Here is a 23,475-nt window from a genome sequence, read left to right on the forward strand (position 1 = left end):
AAACCTGCCTGGGACCCTATTCTGTGTACCTGAGCAGCCAGCCCGTGCTGCTGTGTCTTCCCCGCTCTAGCGCAATGGAAGCTAGCTCGGGTCTGTCCATGTGTGCTGCAGGCACAGCTCTGATTGCCGGGTAGACATACCCCTTCTGATGATGGAGCAGGTGGCCAGACGCCCTCCTGGATCACTCCCACCCCACTGGCTCCTGAACGGGCTCACCGACAATAAGAGCTGGCCTGAACCTGTGGCAGAAACTCAACCCCCCAAATGTTCCCTGCCTTCCAAACTAACCCAGTTTGTCTGTTTCACATCCACGCCCTGGCTCCAGAAAGGGAAATGCTAAAGAACGGGGACAGAGCCTGTTTTCCTGAGCTTCCCATAAGGTTCAGATAGATCAGAGCATTGAGGGGGCAGCATTGTCTAGTGGCTGCAGCATTGGACTGGGAGGCAGAAGAGCCAACTCTTGGTGTGACTTGACGCAAGACGCTTGACTTCCCAGCGCCTCAGTTTCCCCATCTGTTAAATGGGGACTGTCATTCTCACCTGTTCCCAGGGGTTGCTGTGAGCCTCGCTGCAGCAATGTTTGCCAAGCGCTTTGCGATACCGTGCTGAAGAGCAAGTGTTTGCATCATCCCCGCTTTGGGGTATTTTTCATAATTCAAACACTGAATCTTCACCCTGATTTGGAGTGGCACGGGTCACCCAAAATGTAGTGTCCTGGGTGCTGGACACCATTCTGGAGTACGCCCCATCTGTGTTCTGCCATCACTGCAACAGGGCACAGTGCCGGCAGGGCTTTCTCAGTGGGTAGGATGTCTTGTGCAGCCTCTTTCGTCGAGGAAAAGTAGGAAAAAATGGTTAATACCCAGCGAAAGTTATACCTTATTTTCACTGTCAAAGTTTCCTTGAAACTTAAACCTGTCTGAATAAGAGAGCGAGTGTGCATAAGAGCCCATCTGGCTGGAACTGTGCTTGGAAAGTGTCTTCCAGTGCGAAACCTGGCTGCTAAAATAACAGGAGGCTGAACTGCGTGCGCCTGCACAGCTTGTGAGAATGCCTTTGTATTTCAAACCTCCAGAAGGTTGGGGAAAGATTTTCAAGGCCCTGAAACTGCCATGTCCTGATGCTAGTTAAGCTGCGATGCATGTCCTGATTTGAATAAAAAAGCCCCCTCTATCCATCTAGCTATCCATCCCTCTATCCATCCATCAATCCCCATACACCCCCTCTATCTATCTATCCATCCCCATGCACCCCATCTATCTATCTATCTATCTATCTATCTGTCTATCTATCTATCTATGCCCATACACCCCCTCTGTCTGTCTGTCTAGCTAGCTAGCTAGCTCTGCTTCCTTCTCGACAGGCTAAGTTCTCATCCCTCCATTGGCTTCAGTGGGGTTCAATCGGGGTGAATTTGTTTGTGTCACTCAGTTAGCCACAGGCTCTGTTTAACCCTCGTCCTTCTCATGTGATTGTTCCGCAGCCGGAGGAGCATGGATGTCCCTTGTGTGGTCCCGTTCGCAGAGAGCTGAGGCCCGGGGGGAATGGGAAAACCACCTCCCCTTTCAGGCTGCCTGGCTCTGGTCTCTGACTTTCCGTCTCCCTCTCTTCATCCCCTGCCTCACCACACTCTCTGCCCATTCACCTCTCCTCCCTTTCTCCACCTCCTTCCCTCTCTCCGCCCGGCTCTGGGCGAGTGCTCTGTCTAGCGGCTGTGTGGTGCAGCCGCCCAGTGCTGTGCTGCTGGACTCGCAGCCTCCGTGATGTCATGCTAAAATCACATAGCTGCAGGATGAGAAATCCTTGGGATCCAACTGGCTGAAATTACAGACGGCGTTTTATCCCACGAGCCAGGAAACACCCCGCTCCAGTCCCTGACAGGCGGAGAGGCAGGGTAGAGACAGCCAGAGCTGGGGCTGCCATCTCTCAGGAACTCTTAGAAAGCTCCGGCACTGAAGGAAAAGGGAGTGAACAGCGAGGGAAGGAAATTAACCCAGTTCCTCCTCTTCTGCTGGGTGTTTTCCTTCCATCCAGCTGGTAAGTTCTGACTCCTGGGCTGGGCTTTGCTTCCTCTGAATCTGACCCAATTTGGTTTGCAAGATGGGGAGACTTTAATCTGCTGGTTAACGACACCCTAGAGCCAGGCAGATCTCAGCACTTCCCTGCCGAGGGCAGGGACGGCTCCTTGGCACTGCTGAGCCTCATAGCTGGGCAGGCGATGAAACGGAAACCCTGCCGGGACTGAAGGGCAGGGGCTGAGCGAATGCCTGGAGCTCCTGTTGGGAACCCAGCCTGATTCCCGTGCTTCCCCGTCCCGTCGCAGGCCCGCGCGGTCCCCGCCTGCCAGCTGGCCTAGCTGTCACTTCGGGGCAATGCGTTTGGAGATGACCGGGGCTGGATTCCCAGTGGGTGTAATTCAGCCCTGGAGTCAGTGGAGCTGTCCTGAGCTCAGAGCCCAGCGGGCAGAGGGGCAGAGTGGGTCACACTGCAGGTAGGACTCTCAGGATGGGGTGCAGAGCTCACCCGAGCGTCGACCAAACCAAGTAGCCACATCCCCAGGCGATTCTAACTGCTTCGCTCCTGTGCTGTCTTTCCCCTGCTCCAGCGATCTGCTGGCGTAGAGGCCAATCACTGGTTTCCCTTCACCTTGGGCAGCGGTTTATGCTCTGCTGTGCCACACCTGCTTTGCACCAGCACCAAGTGCCTGGCCGGCGATTTGGGAAGCGTATTTGAATGTGGCCACTAGAGTCTGGAGAAAGTTGCCACTTTTTATATCGGCCACTCTCTCCTTTCCTACAATCTGTTGTTTGATTTGTCTCTGCGCAAAGGGGAAGGGACACGCAGGGGGATGAAGGCCAGAAAGCAGAGTAAAGCTGTCGGAGAATTGGAGAGTCGTGCTATTGTAGTGTTCGGTTTAGATCAGTGCCTGGGTCCGTGGGATCAGATAGCACGGTGATGGGCGTGGGGTAGAGCAGAATAGGGACTTCCTCTAGCAAAGCCCCGAGGTTTTGTTTGGATCCTTCTCCATCCTCTCTGCCTGAATCAATACAGGTGGATCGAACAAAAACATTCTCGTTGTGTCAGATACCTTTGAAAAATAAAAGCCGCTAAGCCAATAAGCTGATGGTGGGTGCTTTGCATGCCATGGTGAGGACGCTGCTGCCATCCCAGATGGTCTCGGGAAACAAGAGACAGATGAGGTGGGGCATTCTCATTGGGCAGAGATTTGGACGGACCGTCCCTGGTTTGGCTTTGCACTTGTGTCTGTCAACTGACCAGGGGAGCAGGTGCCCACTTGCTTCAAGCAGGAATTGGGATTCTGCCAGTTTTGCTGTGAATGTGGCGAATCTGCAACACACCCCGCCCACGCCATCACTGCAGACAGAATCCTGCTTTTTTTTTCATGGCAATAGAAGCGTTTGGTCATTTTTAACCCTGCTGCCTGCCCTGTCGGACCCAAAAGGATGGTCCGGGTTCAGTCCCAGATAGGTTGCTAGTTCTGTGCCCTCCAGCGCGATCTGTAAGCCATGAGCTCGGGCTGTATCTGCCACGCAGGGGTGCATAAGTGGATTCAGGAGAGTTTTTCTGTCTCTCATCTCCATCCGCCTGTGAGCACGTTGCTCTCATGCAACATTGCCTAGTGGTTAAAGCACAGGAGCAGGCATCAAGAGCCGTGAGTTATCGTCCCAGTTCCGACACCGACTCCTCGTGTGGCATGGGTGAGTCACTTAACCCGCCTGCACCTGGTTGTTCTTACCTGCCTCGCGGGCGTCTGCTGGGACCGAGCGGTGGGTGTTTCCAAACCACGGTGGAAAGGGCTAAATCGGAGCAGGAAATAATTTGGCTCCAACCACTCTGAGCCAGCCCGGCTTAACCAGTAGCAGAACTTGGGGCAGCTCCATGGAGACTGGAAGCTGCGGGTGAGCTCCTTGGGCTGGGAGGCCTCTGTCTCCTGAATGGCCCCAGTCACTTTGGGCTGGGTGGTGCTCGAACATCTTCCCTGCAATTTGGAGCCCACTGCCCGAGTGAGCTGACCGGGCCAGTCGCAGCGGGGCCTCGGCTCCTGTATTACAGCGTAGGCGTCCCCGAGAATCAGAGAATCATAGAATCTCAGGGTTGGAAGGGACCTCAGGAGGTATCTAGTCCAACCCCCTGCTCAAAGCAGGACCAACCCCAACTAAATCATCCCAGCCAGGACTCTGTCAAGCCTGACCTTAAAAACCTTAAAAAAGGGTTCCCGAGGGCCTCCCGTCGGACAGCAACGCGTGGACTTAGCCATCAGCTTGGCAAGGGCCTCGTGGGTAGGGTTGCCAACCCTCCAGGATTGGCTTGGAGTCTCCAGGAATTAAAGACGACTCTTTAATTAAAGATGATGTCATGTGAGGAAATCTCCAGGAATACATCCAACCAAAATTGGCAACCCTACCCGTGGGTCCTATCGTCCTGTTTGTCAACGTATCAAGCTCCCGCTGTTTGTCCCCACGGCTCGGCCCCCCGCTGGCTCGTCGCCTCCATCCCTCTCAAAGAGAGTCTGGTCCAAAGGCCACCATGGGACTTTGCTGGCCTCGCTTTGAGCTTTAAACCCCCCCGCCGGCCCCGGCCCCTGCCTGAAGCCCGTTCTGCGGACGCTTCGGAGATGCTTCTCCCGGCAGCAGGGCGGGTTCTGACCCAGGGCGCTAATTCAAGCCTCTTCCCTCTATTTTTTCCTGGGCCACGTGCTTTATTTATTTGATATGGACATAGCCTGCCGGCGCGTTGTTCCTGCCTCCCCGTGGCTCGTGCCCAGCCTCCCAGGGCGCGCTTCGGCTAGAACAGCCCTAGTGTCGCTGATTGTCCTGCTTGTGCTTCGGCCCAAGGAGCGCCACTTATCTTGAATGGCAGCAAATAGCCTAGAGAATGTGGACCTGGCTGCGGGGGTGAGCCCGGGAGAGCTGATTTTTTGGTCTGGAAGAAGGCATTGCTGTGGGTCTCCCCTCCGCTGAGTCCAACCCTGGGTTCCCCATGAGCCGCGGCTGCCCTGCCTGTGGGAGGGATGTTGGATCAGCATCCTCTCCCCAAAGCATGTCCGCAGGCAGGAGAAGGCTGGATGCTTTCCAGAGCTCTGGGCACTCAATTGCCTTTGCTTGACAGTTCGCTTAGGAGCAGCTGTAGAGTAAGGCTGGGGACCGGCCGGTTTGGCGGGGGTGTACGGAGCCATCGAAAGCCACGGCGGGGCCGGGCATCTCTCCCTGGGAAAATCTTACTCATTCTTCCCGGCCCAAGATCTTAGACTCCTGGGACAGAAGGACATTTAACCCTTGATGTCCCCAGACCTGTTCAGTGGGCTGAGCTTGCTTTCGACTGAACTTAACCCGGCTACGTCTGCACAAAAACCTAACAAGGGTCCGAAGGCGAAAAATGAATAATACTGTGTAGAATGTGTGTTGTTATAGTAAGAATTTGTAGCCTGATCCAAACCCCACTGAAATCGAAAAAAGACTTCACCGCACTTGCTTTCATAGAATCATAGAATATCAGGGTTGGAAGGGACCTCAGGAGGTATCTAGTCCAACCTTCTGCTCAAAGCAGGACCAACTCCAACTAAATCATCCCAGCCAGGGCTTTGTCAAGCCTGACCTTAAAAACCTCTGAAGAAGGAGATTCCACCACCTGTCTAGGTAACCCATTCCAGTGCTTCACCACCCTCCTAGTGAAAAAGATTTTCCTAATATCCAACCTAAACCTCCCCCACTGCAACTTGAGACCATTACTCCTTGTTCTGTCATCTGGTACCACTGAGAACAGTCTAGATCCATCCTCTTTGGAACCCCCTTCAGGTAGTTGAAGCAGCTATCAAATCCCCCCTCACTCTTCTCTTCTGCAGACTAAATAAACCCAGTTCCCTCAGCCTCTCCTCATAAGTCATGTGCTCCAGCCCCCTAATCATTTTTGTTGCCCTCCGCTGGACTCTTTCCAATTTTTCCACATCCTTCTTGTAGTGTGGGGCCCAAAACTGGACACAGTACTCCAGATGAGGCCTCACCCATGCCGAATAGAGGGGAATGATCATGTCTCTCGATTTACTGGCAATGCCCCTACTTATACAAGTAGGATCAACGCCTCCCATCCATCAACACCTCCCCCATCCCCATCCATCAACCCCCCCCCCCATCTCAAACTGTGTCTTCCTAGGTTTGTATGTCCCACTCTGTTGGTGGCGTGTGCGCTGTACAGAGAGGACTTTTTGCCATCCTTAATCCAGAAATAGTGTTGCTGTGTGGGCACATGGGTGCAGACACAACGTATGGGAGTTGCTGTGTGTGTGTCTGTGTCATCACACTTGTGTGCACAGGCAGACACCTGTCGTATGCATGTTGCTGTGTGTTTGCGTGGCTCGCTGTGCGCTGTTGCTGTGTTTGTGTGTGCATGTTGTTTGGGGGTTGTGGACTGGTATGTGCATTGCGCGGGTGTTGCTCTGGGGTGTCAGGCTGCGTGTGTGTGCGAGCACGCACCGCCTGGTGGTTGTGCTCTGTGTGTGTGTCCATGTTGTGTGGAGGTGACAGTGTTTGGACAGGAGCACAGGGGTTGGTTAGCCTCCCTCCTCTGGTCCGCCTGGCTCTGTTGCAGAAGTGTTTGCCTGCCGATCAGAGCGTTCTGATTTCACGCTGTCGCATGAAGCTGTCTTCCGGCTGTGAGTCAGGCCTCTGGCTTGCGGCCAGAGAAGAGTCACTTTTTCCTCTAAAAAGAAAGAGTTTAATGTTGCCTCCATGGCCTTCCAGGAAACCTCACTGGGGATCTGGGAAAACAAAGGGAGAGACTCCAACGGGGAGAGAGGGCGGAGTGGGGAAATGGATGGTTTGCTCTGCTGTTCCATGCCACACTCGTAGTGCCAAGGCAGCGCCTTTGATAGGAGACGACATTCTCCTGGCACCCGGCCCGGCCGAAGCAGATCACATTCCCCAACGCCCTGCACTCACCCAGGGCAGCAGAGCCCCGGGCAGCCCTGGAGCAGAGCGCAGTTTGAAATTAAGGCTGGAAAAACCTGAGTCACCTGGAGGACGGCAGCCGGCCCTGCACTTTGCAGAGCCCCCATGTGCCAGCATGAGGGACCAGGCTGTGATCCGGCCCGGATGGCATCTGCAGAGCTGGGATGGGTTGTAGGGCCCGCAAGAGGGTGGGGTCCAAAGTGGCTGGTTGCTTCGCTTGGGCGTGAGGTCAGCCGGGGCAAACGGAGCATGATGGAGTCACCCAAACTGACCTCGTAGCCCCATGGCGAGGTGATGACGTCTGACTTACGGCGTCGACCCCTCGCCGCTTCAGTCCAGCCCTGCCGGGGCTCGGTCATTGAGCGCAAGGTTCAGAATGGAGCAGGCGGATTCCTGCAGGCAGGGAGCCGGGTCTTGTCCCGCCGTGGGACCACACTGGGCTTGTGACGCTGCGGCGCGGTGGAAACGTTGTCACCAGGGCGGTGTCCGGGGTCACAAATGTCCCGGTCTAAAATGCTGCTGTGTGCCCCCCCCCCCACCTTGCAGGGCTAAATCCCCGCGTCCCTCTGCCCTGGACGGCTAAAGCCAGGATCCTGGAGCCCCGGTGCCCAGCGGCAGCCTGGTGCCCCATAGGGCTGAAGCACCAAGCCCGCCCCGCACTGGTTGAAGCCTGGGCCCTCGAGCCCCCACCCCATGGGGCAAAAGCCCCAAGCCCTCAGGCCTGTGGGAAAGAAGCCCCCATCTCCGCAAGGCTGAAGCCTGAACTCGCGGTCCCCCTGCTCAGCCCTGGAATTTTTATAGCATATTGGGGGGCGCTTAGAAAGAAAAACCCCGGGAACCCCTGACCTAGCAGACAAATATCCCGTGGCTGGAAATTGAAGCTAGACAAATCCAGACTGGGAATAAGGCATAAATGTTACCAGTGAGAGTAATTAACCACTGGGCAGTTTACCACGGGGTCTGGTGGATTTGCCATCACTGGCTATTTTGAAATCAAGGTTGAATTTTAAAGAACAACCACGTCCTTTTGAGCTAGAACTCAGGGGAGTTCTCTGGCCTGTGTTATCCAGGCGGTCAGACGAGATGATCACAAAAAGTCCTTTCAGTAACTCAGCCAGAACTCAGGGATCTGTTGCAGGAGTGGGTGGGTGAGGTTCTGTGGCCTGCGATGTGCAGGAGGTCAGGGGGTCTGGGGCTCCTTTCTAGAGTCACGCAGGGCCGTACGCCTCACACAGCCCAGGATCCAGTTTGAACCTTGCGGGAGAGCTCACATTAACGCTGTATCGATCCGGACTGCAAAGCATCCTGTGCGTTCAGCGCAGTGAAAGCAGGTTTCCAGTAACGTCTCAGCAGACGCCGTCTCCTCTGGCCACGTTAGCCACAGAGGACACAGCGCCGGCGTCTCTGCAGGAGAGCGGTGGGAACGTGGTGTGTATTTCACGGGCAGGCTGAGTGCTTGGGAGACGGCTGACAGGGCCCTTAGCTCAGCATTTGAGCGTTGAAGCCATTTGTGCTTAATGGGAGCCATTAGCTCGCTGTCCCGCCCCGAGCAAACCGTTGATCTCCTTTGTTCTCTTCTCCCCATGCAGAGCTCGGGCACACCCAGGGGCCACTGGACGGGAGCCTCTACGCCAAGGTGAAGAAGAAAGATTCCCTCCACGGTAGCACCGGCGCTGTCAACGCCAGCCGCGCCCCCCTCTCCGCGGCGCCCAACCACCTCGAGCACACGCTTTCCGTCAGCAGCGACTCGGGCAACTCCACCGCTACCGACAAGACCGACGAGCAGGCGGCGCCCGGCGGCGGCCCCCCAGCGCTGACTCCCGAGGAGAAGCGAGAGCTCGAGCGCCTCTTGAGCGGCTTCGGCTTGGAGAGCGAAGCCCCCATGCACAACCGCCACCCAGGGGCGGCGCCGGCCAGCGGCTCCGCCCTCACGGGGCGCCACGTGGTGCCGGCCCAGGTGCACGTCAACGGGAGCGCCGGCACCCTGGTGGCCGAGCGGGAGACGGACATCCTGGACGACGACCTGCCCAACCAGGACGGGCACAGCGTCGGCAGCCTGGGCACCCTCTCCTCCTGCGACGGCACCACCAACGCCAGTGAGGTTGGCTACCAAGAGGTGCCCCGGATGGAGAGCCTCTCCTCCCTGCCGAACGGCCCGTCCAGCTTCGACGGCGCGGACAAGCTGCACAAGGACGGGCTGTATGACTCGGAGCCGCTGATCAATGGGGGGTACCCGTACAACAACCAGAACACGCTGCGGAGCATGATGGGGCGACACCCTCAGCTCCTGAGCCAGATCCGGCCCTCGGTGTCTGCTCAGGAGAACCTGTCCGACTACCGGCAGCAGCAACCCGGCTTCCCTGAGCCCGGCTGGCTGCAGCCCCGGCCGCCGGCCACCACGCAGCCCTACATGTACGGCTTTGACTCCAACGACATGTACCGCTCTCAGTCCTACCCAGCCGCCGAGCCGGGCCTCCAGCTCCCCCAGGCGCCGGCACGGAGCACCAGCAGCCGGGAGGCCGTGCAGAGGGGCCTCAACGCCTGGCAGCAGCAGGGCGGCAGCAGCGGCGGGAGCCGGCCACCCTCCCGCCAGCAAGACGGTGGCCTGGAAAGCCAAAGCCCTAGCGTCTCCAGTTCGAGCCCCCAGCCCAGCCCCTTGCAGGCGGCCCCCCCTCCGGGCCACAGCATCCCTGAGTTCCCTCGGGTGGCCTCCCCGAAGGAGATCGAGCAGTCGATAGCAGCACTGAACATGCTCATGCTGGACCTGGACCCGTCCGCCTCGACGCTGCACAAGTCCCAGAGCGTCCCCATGGCCACCACGGAGGACCAGCCCGGCCCGGTGGTCTCCTCTCTGTCTGCCCAGCCAGTGTGGGGCCTTCCTAGCCAGGCGGCCCCTCAGGTGACCCAGCCGAGACCCAGCAACGCCTTCGGAGCCGTGCCGGCGAGTGCGTCCCTCAACGCCATGGGCACTGCCGTCACCCAGCCCCCACCAGCTTCTGAACTGCTGGCCAAAGTCCATCTGCCAGGACCGCCGGCCCAGGGGGGCCGGGGCGCTGGCGAGCCAGAGTACGTGGGGCAGGATTTGGGGGTGTCCTACTCGCCCTACGGCTACCAGAACCAGCAGCCGCCTGTGCCGCAGACAAGGAGCTACAGCCGCCCCCCGGGAAGCCCCCCATCCTCTCCCATCCCTCCGGCAACAGCTTACAGCCCTGTGGGGCCTCAGCCGCCCCTGAGCACGTCGCCCCCCTCCCCCGCAGCGACAGCCCAAGCCCAGGTGCCGCCGAAGGGAGCGGAGCATCACCCAGAGCCTGCCAGACCCTCGGAAGAAGAGCCCTTGAACCTGGAAGGGCTGGTGGCCCACAGAGTAGCAGGTAAGAGGCTTTGATTTGCGGTGCCCCCTCTGGCTGGGCGTCACCCCAGGGCCAGGCTGCGTTTGCCCTAGACTGTTGGGTGAGGGCGGCTTATGGGAGCCCCTTCTGCAGGGAGCTCTTGCGGCTGGGTCCGCAAGCAGAATGGAGCCACGAACGCACCAGCGAGGCTCCGGCCGCGTGGGAGTCCCACTGGGATGGAGACGCCCGTGTCCCATGGCCCAGCCTGACTCCAGGCCTCCCTGGAAACCAGGCCCTCTGGGCCCCTAACATACCAGGGGACTCCTCTCCATCCTCGCTCTTGGGAAGAGGCAGCTCCTCAGCGAGTGGTGCCCAGGAGAGGAGAATCGGGGCCTGTCCCTGGGGATGGGGTCGGACCCAGGAAGCACGCACGGGGGCCAGAGGGAGAAAGATGTGGAAGTTGTGGGAAGGGCGAGACGAAACGCAGATGCACAGGACAGGAGAGAGCTCAGGGAAGAGTTACCCATCCCACAGCCCGTTCCCAGAGGCCCCTCTCCGTGCAAACGGGGTCACGACTGGAGGGGAGCCGTCTCCCACACGGCCCCGCTGGCCAGGCGCGGTCACTGGGGACAGTGTGAGCAGCACGGCTGAGCTCGGGGCTAGGGAGCGGACTTCTCCGTGGCTGCCTGAGTCACTCCGTGTGCCCGGCTGCACGGGAAAGAGGCCCCGGCAGCCTTTGGTGGGAGAGCCGCTCTGGGGAGATGTCCAGTCTGGCTTCGCCTGCCCGACAGCTCTGCCTGCATCAGCGCTGGCGTTTCTGGGTGCTTCTCCAAAGTGCCCCGTTGGCTGGCGAGCGGCGGGGGCTGGGGCTGGCTCCAGGACCGGAGCGGCATGCAGAGGTGTCTCCTGGCTGCAAACAATGATCTCTTCCAGCTGTCCTCCTGCGCCCCTCTCTGCAGCCAAAGGGAAATTGCCCCTGCTTCCTGCGCGGGGAGCTGCTGGGAGCAGGAAGGAGGCAGGAGAAGAGCGGAGGGGCCAGCACCTTGTAAAAGCAGAGAACAGCACGTTAGCCCCCACGGTGATGGATTTTCAAAGGGGTTCAAGGGCCAGGTTTTGGATGCTGATGTGGGAGGCCTAGCCACAACTACCCCCCTTGGGTGGAACAGACTCTACTTTAGATACCCAGCAATAGCCCCTAAAGGGGTCATTTTTTTATTACATGGATATGTGCCTATCTCATAGAGCTGGAAGGGACCTTGAAAGGTCATTGGGGCCAGTCCCCTGCCTTCACAGCAGAACCAAGGTTGGTTCCCCCCCCCGATCCCTAAATAGCCCCCTCAAGTATTGAGCTCACAGCCCTGGGTTTAGCAGGACAATGCTCAAACCCCTCAGCCAGGGGTAGGCACCCTCTAGCCTCTGTGCCAAAGGCAGCACGTGAGCTGATTGTCAGTGGCACTCACACTGCCCGGATCCTGGCCACCGGCCCGGGGGGCTCTGCATTTTAATTAAATTTTAAATAAGCTTCTTAAACATTTTAAAAACCTTATTTACTTTACATACAACAATAGTTTAATTATGTCTTATAGAAAGAGACCTTCTAAAAACGTTAACATGTATGACTGGCACGCGAAACCTTAAATCAGAGTGACTGAATGAAAGACTTGGCACAGCACTTCTGAAAGCTTGCTGACCCCTGCACTGAGCTATCCCTTCCCCCTCATTGTGGGACCTTCCCACTTGTGCTAGGTGCTGTACTTACGTGGCCTCCATTGTCACAGACTCTGAGTACCCCACAATCTTCAGGGTATTTATCCTCCCAACCCCCCAAGGTACAGATGGGGAACAAGTGACTTGCCCAAGGCCACAGAGAGAGTCTATAGCGGAGCAGGCAATTGAACCCTGGTCTCCCAGGCCCTAGGCCAGCACCTAGCCATTGTCCAAAGCCCGTGCACTAGGACTGCTGGGCTAGGGTCCATTCAGTCCCTGCCCCATGCCTCAGAGCCCTGCCTTTCCTTTCTTAGCCCTACAGCCACAGGCACGGGAGGAGCTGTGATGTTCTGAGCACGCTGGTTCTGTTCTGAACAGGCAGGAGAATGGAAAGTGTCACACCCCTCTGAAGCACTGCTCATCGACATGCCCCCTTGGATCTGTTGTCAAACTGTCCATTCAGCCTTGGAGCTTGGATCTGTGCTAGGGAAACAAACGAGATGACAGGGGGCATATTTAGAACCGGGTCTGTCATTGATCCTGATGCTCCACGGCATATGGCCCCCAGTTGGGGTCAGGAGGTAACTTCCCCATGGGTCAGTGCGGCACAGTTAGGTGTGACGTAGGTCATTGACCAGTGGGACCATTCCAGCGAGGCATTTTTACCATGCAGAGGGTGTGTGGATGGAATAGCAAACTGGCCTCATCCCTTTGGGACTCTGGTCGCCCCTGGCCTAACTTCAGAGCTAGGGTGACCAGATCACCCAGGTCAAATATCGGGACGCGGGGGGGCGGGGCGGGGGCAGAGGGGGAAAAAATGGAGGCAGAGCAAAAAAAAAAAAAAATCCCCCACCCCCGATTCCTCCTCCCTCCGCAAGCGCTGGAGGGAGGCCCGGGAGACTCAGGGGAGCACGGGGCCGGGGTGAGTGTGAGTCCAGCCTGGCCCCGAGCAGGCAGGACTCAGGCGCGGTATCTGGAGGGAGAGTACGGGGTGGCCTGCGGGGCCAGGCAGCGGCTGTTCTCCCCACCTGGGCAGCAGGACTCGGGAGCAGCCGCTGCTGCAGCTCCCACTGCCGCGGGGGGAGGAAGCGGCCGCTGGCCAAGCTCGGCAGCTGCGGCTCTGGCGCCCACGAACCCCCCGAGCCCGGGCCTGCTGCGGGGACCCAGCGCGCACGCTGCGCATACCCAGCCCCTGGCCACTCGCGTCTGGGCTGGCTGCCCAGCTGGTGCAATCCTGCGGGCGGCCTCGGAGTGGGGGCAGCAGGCCCCAGCCCCCCGCATCCCGCTCGGGTCCTGCAGGGGAACGAACGGGACTGGGCTGCTGTGACGGAGCGATAATGGCGGGACCCAACTGAGAGTGCCAAATCAGGACCAATTGCTTAAACAGGGCAGTTACAGCCCTAGGCTGGGGGTTTTCCACCTCTAAGGCAAACCAAACCAGCCAGACAAAAAGGACTTTGGTCTCACCCCCCTGGCTAACCACAAGTCACACAAGCAATTTCCTTAGACACTCCAGTCTCCCAGCATCACCACCAGTGCACTCGTCCTGGGGATGAATGGTTATGAAAACCAACACCCCAATAAAAGAAAAAGGTTCCCTCGATCCCAAAGGACCAAGCCCCAGACCCAGGTCAATATACACATCAGAACTTACCCACAAATCACGCTGTTGCCAATCCTTTAGAATCTAAAATCTAAAGGTTTATTTACAAAGGGAAAAAGGTAGAGATGAGAAGTAGAATTGGTTAAATGGAATCAATTACATACAGTAATGGCAAAGTTCTTAGTTCAGGCTTGCAGCAGTGCTGGAGTAAACTGCGGGTTCAAATTGAGTCCCTGGAATGCATCCCCCACTGGGATGGGTCGTTCAGTCCCTTGTGTAAAGCTTCAGTTTGTAGCAAAGTCCCTCCAGAGGTCAGAAGCAGGATTGAAGACAAGATGGAGATGAGGCATTAGCCTTATATAGACTTTTCCAGGTGTAAGAATCCCTTTGTCTTCACTGTGGAAAATTACAGCAAAATGGAGCCTGGAGTCACATGGGCCAGTCCCTGCATACTTTGCTGAGTCACAAGGCGTGTCTGCCTTCTCTCCATGGGTCAATTGTGTAGCTGATGGTCCTTAATGGGCCATCAAGCCAGCTATGCCGGGCTAACATCAGCTTTGTCTGGGACACTTCCCAGAGGCAGAGCATAATACAAAATACAGACAGTACAGAGCCAATACTTATAACTTCAACTACAAAATGATACACAGACACACAGACAGCATAATCATAACCAGCAACCCAGAACCTGGTCTTAGACACCTTATATGACCCCCTTCACTTAAGATTTGGTGCCACTACAGGACCTTGGTTGCAACCCATGTTCTATATGGTCCCCATTTATATCAATAACGTCACAGCTGCCGATGCCTCCGCCGCGGGATTGCACCAGCTGGGCAGCCAGCCCAGACGCGACTGGCCAGGGGCTGAGCGCAGTGTGCGCGCTGCCCCGCAGCAGGCCCGGGCTCGGGGGGTTCGGGCCCGGGCACCAAAGCCGCAGCTGCCGAGCGCCACGTGCTTGGCCACTTCCTCCCCCCGCAGCAGTGGGAGCTGCAGCAGCGGCTGCTCCCGAGTCCCCTGCCCAGGTGGGGAGAACAGCCGCCACCTAGCCCCACGGGCCGCCCCCCTACTCTCCCTCCAGGTACCGCGCCCGAGTCCTGCCTGCTGGGGGCCAGGCCAGACTCACACTCACCCCGGCCCCGCACTCCCCTGCGTCTCCTGGGCATGGCATGCTTGGAAAGAGGCGGGGATTTGGGGAGGGAGACAATGGGGGCAGTGAGGGGGCGGGGATGGGGGCGAGGATTTGGGGAAGGATCCAATGGGGGAAGGAGGGGGCGGAGTCGGGGCAGGGGAGGGCGCGAGCCCTTCGGGCTCCGGAGCCTTTGCTTGTTTGTCCAGTGTCCCGACCTAACATTGGTCGGGACGCAGGACAAACAAGCAAATATTGGGACAGTCCCGATAAAATCGGGACGTCTGGTCACCCTATTCCGAGCTCAGGCCCCAGCCTGGGAAGCAGGAAGCCAAGTCCCTCTTGGCCCGACGGGCCTGGGGAATAAAGCGTTGGCTTCTGGGCATGCACAGTGCCTGGCTCCGTCAGCGCACGCTGAGGAATGAAGCGGCCGCCCTGCCTTCCTCTCCGTAATCACATCGCAGGTTTTTCATTGCCTTTCCGTGGGAATGTCAGGGCCGCGATCCAGGGCTTGGCGGGGTGGGGTTTATTCCAGCCAGCGTCTCGGCCTAGAAACACGAAAGGTGTTAGAGGGAGGGAACATCGCTCAGTTGTAAAACACCTCCCCCCGCCCCCCCCACGCACACCCAGGCTGAGTCGCTGCTCTCTGCGCAAGGAGGGAGCCAGGTCCTGGCAGGTTGGTGCCGGTGCCGATTGTGGGGGAAGCTGGCTGCTGGATTGGAGGGATCACGCCCTGAGCAATGGACTTGGGTTATCCCTGCTCAAGGACTCAGTGACTAACCCTTTAATGTCCTGAGAATACCCCTTCCCCCACCACTCCCTGAGGGCTAGCTCTGTGGTGTGAGCATTGGCCTCCTAAATCCAGGCTTGTGCGTTCAATCCTTGAGGGGGCCATTTAGGGATCTGGGGCAAAATGTGTCAGGGATGGTACTTGGTCCTGCTAGTGAAGGCAGGGGACTGGACTCAATGGCCTTTCAAGGTCCCTTCCAGCTCTATGAGATAGGATATCTCCATATTATTATATATCCCACCCCAGGCTTCAGGGAAATCATTGAGCAAAAACAGGTTATGAAGAGATTTTTAAAAAACCAAAACCAACCCTGGCGTCTGTGATAATTTCTCCCCCCCCTTACATCCCAGAGCCTTTCCCCGGCTACTAAACGGATAGCGCATTCAAACCTCTTCGCCCGGCCCTGAAATGCAGCCACCTCTGACGTGGAGCGTGGTAGCTGCTTAACAGCGCCCAGCCACAGGGTGTCATAGGTTAGGACAGGAAAGGAGCCCGCAAACCATTTCTGGGAGTTGAATCGGGAGGATAATTTAGGGGCCGCTTTGGCCAGGCCATCAGCGCTCAGACCCCGACTTCACGAAAACAACATTTTGAGGTGTTTAATAGCCGCTTGTGGTTAGGACTTGGTTGTTACGTGCCACTGCCACCAGCACCAGCCTGGGGCACTGGGTTTAGGACTGAGTCCCAGGGAAGAGCCCCCATGTTGAGTCACCCTGCGTCGGGCTGGATTCTCCTTTGATCCGAGTGCCACCTGGGCCAGGTGCTGCTTGGTGGTGGGATGCGGTTCTCTGCCTGTCCGAGGAGGCGAGGGCCCGGGGCGAGGCTGGGGATGGGCTCACACTGGGAGCTGTCCCTGGAGCAGGGCCATATGTCGCAATGGGAGGGAAGAATAGCTCAGCACACAGGGCGTGTTTACATCAGGGGAGAACAAGGTGTCCTGAAAGCAGAGCTAGCAGCACGTGGCGTGAGTCAGAGCGGGAGCTGTGGAGGCTGCCGGAGAGTAGAGAGGAGGTGACGGCTGCTGGCACGGGGAGGGGGTTATTTATGGCCCTCGCTGCTATAAGTTGCCTGTTAGTCCCAAGGCAAGTATGTGGGGAATTTCACACAACATCCTCCTCCCTGGGATTTGCAATCATGACAACTCCAATTTCCTGCGGCTGGCTGGGGGGTGCCACAGTGAGATTACACAGGACTGGGGCTGGATTTCAGCAGCCCCCGCCCAGAGAGACCCTGCTGCCTGCCAGCCCCAGAGCCTAGGGACCTGCAATGGACCTAGAAAGCACCTGCAGCGGCTGCATGAGCCGGCAGGGCTGCACCATAGACCCCTCAATGAGAGTTTGTTCGTTACCGATGGGCTGATCCTCTAACGTCAGAACGGCCAGAGTGGGTCAGATCAAAGGTCCCTCCAGCCCAGTGTCCTGTCTGCCGACAGTGGCCAGTGCCAGGTGCTCCAGAGGGAGTGAACAGAACAGGGAATCATCAAGTGACCCATCCCCTGTCGCCCATTCCCAGATTCTGGCAAACAGAGGCTAGAGACACCATCCCTGCGCATCCCTCACACCCAGAGCGGCTGATGCGCTGTGCCGGATTCTCCACTGCCCTGTGTGGTGGTTTACATGAGGGGGTGTAAGATGCTCCAATTCTCCACTTGCCGGCACCTGGGGGGCAGGTAGCATTTTATACCTGCCGTATGCTCAGGCCGATTGGCTTTCTGAGCTCTGTCCTGGCGGGCTGGACTCTGGGTCAGAGCTGGGCCCTCCCGCGGGTTCTCCAGCCCTTCCGTCCATTCCCCGGTTCTCCCTTAAGGAGCAATCTCAGCCCTCGCCCCATTGGGTCCATGCAGACACTGGAGAACCCACCTCTCCATCCTTCAGTAACGCCCATGGGCCTTGTGACCCTCGCTGAGCTCGGCCAAAGCGTGTGAGGTTTGCATGTGACAATGGAGGGGGAGCTCCCTCGGGAAGCTGGGTTCCCTCCCTGGGGTTGCGGGCGGGGGTCGCTTGGATCGCCAGCACCACTCACCCAGGTGGCAGAGCTGGGCCATGGCAGCCCTTGGTCAGATAACATAACACGCCCTCCAGGATCCCTCCAGTCACACCTGCGGGGTCTGTTCCCAGCCTCATGCATGCAGCCCCCTCTGGGCTGGGCCCCCCGAGTGTCTGCTGTTCGGCGTGTATTGAAGGGAGGCATCGGCCCATTTAATTCTTCACTGGTTTCCCGGAGAACAAAATTCAGCTGGTGCCCAGACACGGCGGCTGCTCCATTCACCAAGCCGTCCCGACCCCTTTCCTTCCCTTCTGGGGTGAGAGAGACGGGTCCCCGTTCTGGGGCGGCAGGGACCTCCAGTGCGTGCAGTCCCCTGCTGCCCCCTCTGCTCCCAGCGTCTCTGGGCTCGGCTGCCATTCAACTCAGGGTCCCAACTAATCTTTTCTCGTGTTTTTGTTTTTTTCCCTGTCTCCATTGTGGTGTTTGTCCCGTCTGTCTCTCTCCATGGCGGACTGTGTCTCCTCCCTGGCTGACCTCCTCCCACTCCTGCGCCCCTTCCCCCCTCCACCTCCCCATGTCAGAGTACAACGCCAAACTGCGGGGCATCCGGCAGAGCACGAAAGCCCCCCATCCTCCTCTGCACCGACAAAGATCCTTCTCCTTCGCTGGTTTGTTCCGTTCCTCCTTCCTCTTTCGCTCTGCTCCCCCCTGCTCTTCTGCATGCGGGATGGCTCCCCGCGCTCGCATGGATACGGTGTGGCAGGGTTTGTCAGCACGCCCTGGTAGGGGGTGGGGGAGCTGCTCAGAGTCCAGTGCAGTGGGGCAGGACGGGCTGATCCCCCACCATGGCAGAGCCTCCCCGCCCGAAGCCCAGTCACTGGGAAATCCCAGCCTGAGAGCGGTGCAGATGCCTTTAGCTGACACAGGCCCTTGGGGACAGGCACCGGGAAATCCCTGTCTGTGCCGTGGTGCCTCGCGGGACTGGATTCTGGGTAGAACTCTCCTCCCAGCTACAGTGCTCCTTGTTTCTTCCTTGGCTTTCAGGCTCTCTTTCCCTGCCTGGGTGTTTGACTGGCTTGAGAGGGATGCCAGGGGTGCTAGATTCGGTCCGTTCTCAGAGGGCAGCCCTGGAGCGGCTACGGGCACGCAGGAGATCACTGGCAAAGGGAGACTTGCTTGCCCAGTTGCTGTGTGTGCATGGGGAGGGGCGGCGCACAGAGGGTTAACCGTCCAAACCTAGGGGGGAGGCTGGTGAGGGGCTGTCACCAGCGTGGGTTTATTCTGAGGTGGCAATGTATATAGAAGTGCTGCAGAGAGTCCAGCTTTGAGCTTTTCTGCTGGATCTGGAAACAGGCACTGAAATCTCTCCAGGCTAACCCTGACCCCCGCAACGTCCACATGGTCCCATGCAGAGGTGTGTGTGTGTGAGAGAGCACACGATGGTTCCTCTCTCAGCAGGTCGTTGTCGGGGCAAAGCCTCCACAAGGGTGGTGATCCGCTGTCTGGAGCGCACACGCTCCGGGCTGCATGTCTCGCAGGGGGGCTATGCCACGGGGCCTGCTTTTAAAGCAGAACTTCCGAGTCCTCACTGCCGCATTGGAGAGGTTAAAGAAGCCACCTCTGGCTGCTTGATTGACTTCAGGCTCTGGCTGGGGCAGTAGCCTGCTTGATGTTGGATTCAGAGCAAACTTTTTCTCACCCATCTACCCTGGGATCCATCCAGCTCCCTCTGGAACCAGTGGAAAGATCCAGTGGGGGTTGCGTCTGGCCCCTCGTGTGAGCAGAGCAGCTCGGAGAGGAGAATGGCAGTAGGGGGCAGGTGGGTAGGTGGAGGGGAGGGAGACTGGATGGAGTTTGGGATGGGGGTCGCTATGAAGGATGCGCATGTTGCAATGGCGTCTGGTCTTCTGCTGTGTTGGGCTGAAGACTCGTGAATCTTCCAAGCTCGCAACACAAAGTGATTTGATTACATGTACAGCTACCGCCGTGTCTGTTTCACTGTGATAAATGGAACGATGCCGTCAGCTGCTTCGGGCCTGAAATGGAACCTTGCTCTGGAATTGCTCGAACTGGGTAGGGCACCAGCGCAGAGAGATTAGCAACCCAGGCGTGGAACCAGACGAGGAAGCCAGCGGCTTGCTAAACAGCTAGGACGTGTGTAAGGTCGGCCGTCCACGGACAGAGCAGTAACTCAGAGGGTGAAGTGGCGAGGAGAGAGGCAAATGAAACAGGGATGGTATTGCTGTAGGGTGGCCATTCATCCCGTTTTGGCCAGGACAGTCCCTTTTTTAAGCCCTGACCCAGCCGTCCTGACTTTTTTTGGCAAAAGAGAGCATTTGTCCTGTTTGTCGTGGTTGGCAAGAGCAAATGGAACAAATGCCCATTTTTATCAAAAAAAGTGGGGGTGGGGTGCAGAGGACTTTGCGGGGGGTTAGGGGGTGAGCAGAGATGTCAGCCCTGTGCGGGAGAGCAGGGAGGGCTGGGCTGGAGCTGGGGGGAGGAAGGGTTCCAGTGATAAGCGACTGATTTACATAAGCTGAGTGTGACGAAGTGGGACTGTTCTTAATGCCTTCTTTGAATACTCTGTGGGTGCCTCAGTTTCCCCTATACATTTCTTAAGTCTCCAGTGTGCATAAATGGCCGACACTCTGTCTCCTGGCAACAAATGGCCGGGGCCTTTCCCCCCTGCAAGGGGATGGCTAAAGGTGAACAAAGAGATCAGGTGACCTCCTGGCCCGGGAAAGAGACAAAGGCCAGAGAAGAGGGGCTGGAGGGGGTTTCAGTTTGGAGCTGGCTGGGGACGGGGAGTGAGGGCAGACGGGGGGGGTCTGGCTCGCTGGGCCCCAGAATGGACCCGGCTGACGGGTCCAGTTCTCTGTACCTACAAGCTCTGTTTTAGACCATGTTCCTGTCATCTACTAAACCTCTGTGTTACTGACTGGCTGAGAGTCACGTCTGACTGCACAGTGGGGGGGCAGGACCCTGTGGCCCCCCCCAGGACCCCGCCGGGGCGGACTCGCTGTGGGAAGCGCACGGAGGGGCAGAGGATGCTGAATGCTCCAAGGAGAGACCCAGGAAGGTGAAGCCGTGTGAGCTGCTTGCCCTGGAGACAGTCTGCTCACAGAGAGACTTCACCAGAGTCCTGCCTGGCTTTGTGGGGAGCAGTTCCAGAGCATCGCCCGGGGACCCAGGCTCTGGCTTCCTGGGATTTAACCCTATCCTGCAGAGCTTTGTTCAGTGGGTGACCATGGCCCCTCTGCAGGGTGGGGACTGTAGGTTTTTGCATCAGGTTTCGACTGAGGACAGGTCCCTAGTTTGGATGGCAGAGCACACAGGAACGTCTCCTTGCTGAGCTGGATGGATCTCAGCGCTGCACGGCTGAGGGGGTCAGGAGTGCTGGAGCGTAATTAGGTGTTGAGGTGGAGGCCAGGAGTCAGTGGATCTGGCTCATGTTAACGAGCATCGGGGGAAGCCGATTAGCCACGGTGGAGCAATTCTTGGCACACTCGAGAAGGACCTTGCATGGTAACAGGTTTCAGAGGGGTAGCCGTGTTTGTCTGTATCAGCAAAAAGAACAGGAGCACTTGTGGCACCTTAGAGACTCACACATTTATTTGGGCACAAGCTTTTGTGGGCTAAAACCCACTTCATCGGATGCATGCAGGTGAAAGTACAGTAGGAAGATATATATACACCGAGAACATGAAAAAGTGGGGGTTGCCATACCAACTCTAACGAGAGTAATCAGTTAAAGTGGGCTATTAACAGCAGGAGAAAAAAAACTTTTGTAGTGATAATCAGGATGGTCCATTTCCAACAGTTGACAAGAAGCTGTGAGTAACAGTAGGGGGAAAATTACCCTGGGAAAATAGTTTTTACTTTCTGTGATGACCCATCCACTCCCAGTCTTTATTCAAGCCTAACTTAATGGTGTCCAGTTTGCAAATTAATTCCAATCTGCAGTTTTTTGCAAACTGGACTGGGGGAGCTCCGGCCGTGCTGCCTTCCGTCCCGGTGCTTTGGGGCTGGGGGGCTGCGGCCGCGACACCCACCTTGGGGCTGGGAGGAGGAGGCTGGGGGTGCTCCGGGGCTGAGGTGGGAGAGCCTGTGATGGGGGCTGGCGGCTGCGGTTGGGCCTCTGGGCTCGGGCGGAGGAGAGCGGAAGGGGCTAGCCTCCCCCAGCTGGCGGTTCATGCACCGCCCATGTCAGGGATGCAGCCCCATGCTGTGGGTGTCCCTACCCTGTGACTGCCAGGAGCTGGGCGTGGACGACAGGGATGGATCACTCGATGATTCCCTGTTCTGTTCATTCCCTCTGGGGCACCTGGCATTGGCCACTGTCGGAAGACAGGATACTGGGCTACACAGACCATTGAGCTGGCCCAGTGTGACTGTTCTTATGTAAGGAGCCAGGATACATCACTGCGGCCGGGTCTGGGCATACTGGGATCTGTCGTCTCCCTTGGCTGTGCCACCATATAACAGGTGTTCCAGACGCAGCCCAGCACGTGGCCAGACACGGCCCTGAGTGGGCAAAGTCACGTCGTCTTTACGTAGGTGGCAGAGCCATCTCCTGTGCTGCTGGCCACTGACAAAGCCGTTGCTGAGCAGAAGCGCCGCTGAGCGAGCCCGGCACTTGCTGTGAGTGAAGAGGGCCGTGCTGTATGTCTGCTCAGAATGTGCTCGGACGTTTCCCCGGGAGCGGGGGACGTACCATTTCATTGGAAAAGAGCCATTTGCGAGGCCTGGAATCGCTGAGTGGCGCTTCGCTGAGCGCCCGCGTTCCCCTCCGTCTGACTCTCCCAGCCTGCGAGCGTTCCCTTCCTGGCTTCCAAACAATGAGCCCCTTTCTCTTCTCTTTGTTTCCCACTTGTCGGGAAGAGGACAGACAGGCCGGGGCATTGATGGGTGCCCCAAGCGGGCCCGTCCTGCCCAGGGAGAGGTTGTGAAAGAGGAGTTTGAAATGGGCCCGGCCCGGCATGGCCCAGCGTTGGCTGCTGCTGCGTTCGGGGTGGGAATGGAATGTGTGCAGCGGGGGCAGGAGCTGCCGTTCAGGCTTCTCCGGCATCCATTAGCAGAGCCACTTTCCTCCGCTCGGTGCCAATCCTCACGTTGCCTTTCCGCCCCTCGCCGCCGCCTCCTGCTCTGCATCCCGATGTTTCCCCCGTTGGGGTCTTCGGCAAGTCACAGCCGGCCCCCCGTGGCTTTCCTCTCGCTCCTTCTCACCGTGGAAGAATGGGACGTTCCTGCACCTTTTCCTCGCTGAGCCTCTTGCTCGGCAAGCGCCTGCCTTGACTTTCCGTTGTGCTCAGGCCGCTCAGAGTGGCTCTGAAGGCTGCAGAGCTCACAAGGCCGCTCCGGGGTGCAAGCAGTTAGCATCCGGGGCTGCTGAATCCCTTAAAGCCGCTGTTAGGCCCTCTCCATATTCAGGTGCATTAGCCCCTTCCCAGGCTTTTAATTGGGTGTGTGGCCCTGAGAGTTAGGGAACCCGTGTGTGTGTGTGTGTGTGTGTGTGTTAGGGTGACCAGATGTCCTGATTTTATAGGGACAATCCTGATATTTGGGGCTTTTCCTTACATAGGCGCCTATTACTCCCATCTTCTGTCCTGATTTTTCACATTTGCTATTTGGTCACCCTAGTGTGTGTGTGTGTGTGTGTGTGCGTGTACAAGTGCTGGGGGCATCACACAAGGATTGCACAATTATAGTCTGCCCTGGGCTGGCCATATGCAGCAAAGTGCCTGTGATGGGTTGGACTCCGTGGGACACCACAGAGCCCCCTGTTATGCCATGTTGGGCCCCTTTTGTACCTGTCTTGCTGAGCCAGGCTATTAAAGCCTCCCCTACCACACACACCGGCAGGGACACCCCCGGCTGCAGATCAGCTCTGGGAAGACTCAGCTTAAGGGACTTGCTCCAGCACTCTGGTGCTCACTCCTTTTATGGGGTACAAACCCAAAGGTTTT

General features: G+C 57.8%; 1 protein-coding gene across 11 annotated transcripts in view; it reads left to right on the forward strand.

Annotated features, from left to right (window-relative positions):
* The window catches only part of TNS1 (tensin 1), a 267,429-nt gene that overhangs the window by 191,031 nt on the left and 52,923 nt on the right, over window positions 1-23,475 (forward strand). For 9 of the 11 annotated variants that reach the window (XM_045031936.1, XM_045031937.1, XM_045031944.1 and 6 more), the window contains 2 exons: window positions 8,555-10,336; window positions 18,091-18,177. In XM_045031936.1, coding sequence (XP_044887871.1) covers window positions 8,555-10,336; window positions 18,091-18,177 — 1,869 coding nt within the window. The remainder of the gene's footprint in view (window positions 1-8,554; window positions 10,337-18,090; window positions 18,178-23,475) is intronic. The other 2 variants (XM_045031938.1, XM_045031939.1) reach the window with 1 other exon arrangement.

Source organism: Mauremys mutica, chromosome 10 (assembly GCF_020497125.1).
Source record: "Mauremys mutica isolate MM-2020 ecotype Southern chromosome 10, ASM2049712v1, whole genome shotgun sequence".
NCBI classification, from domain to species: domain Eukaryota; kingdom Metazoa; phylum Chordata; order Testudines; family Geoemydidae; genus Mauremys; species Mauremys mutica.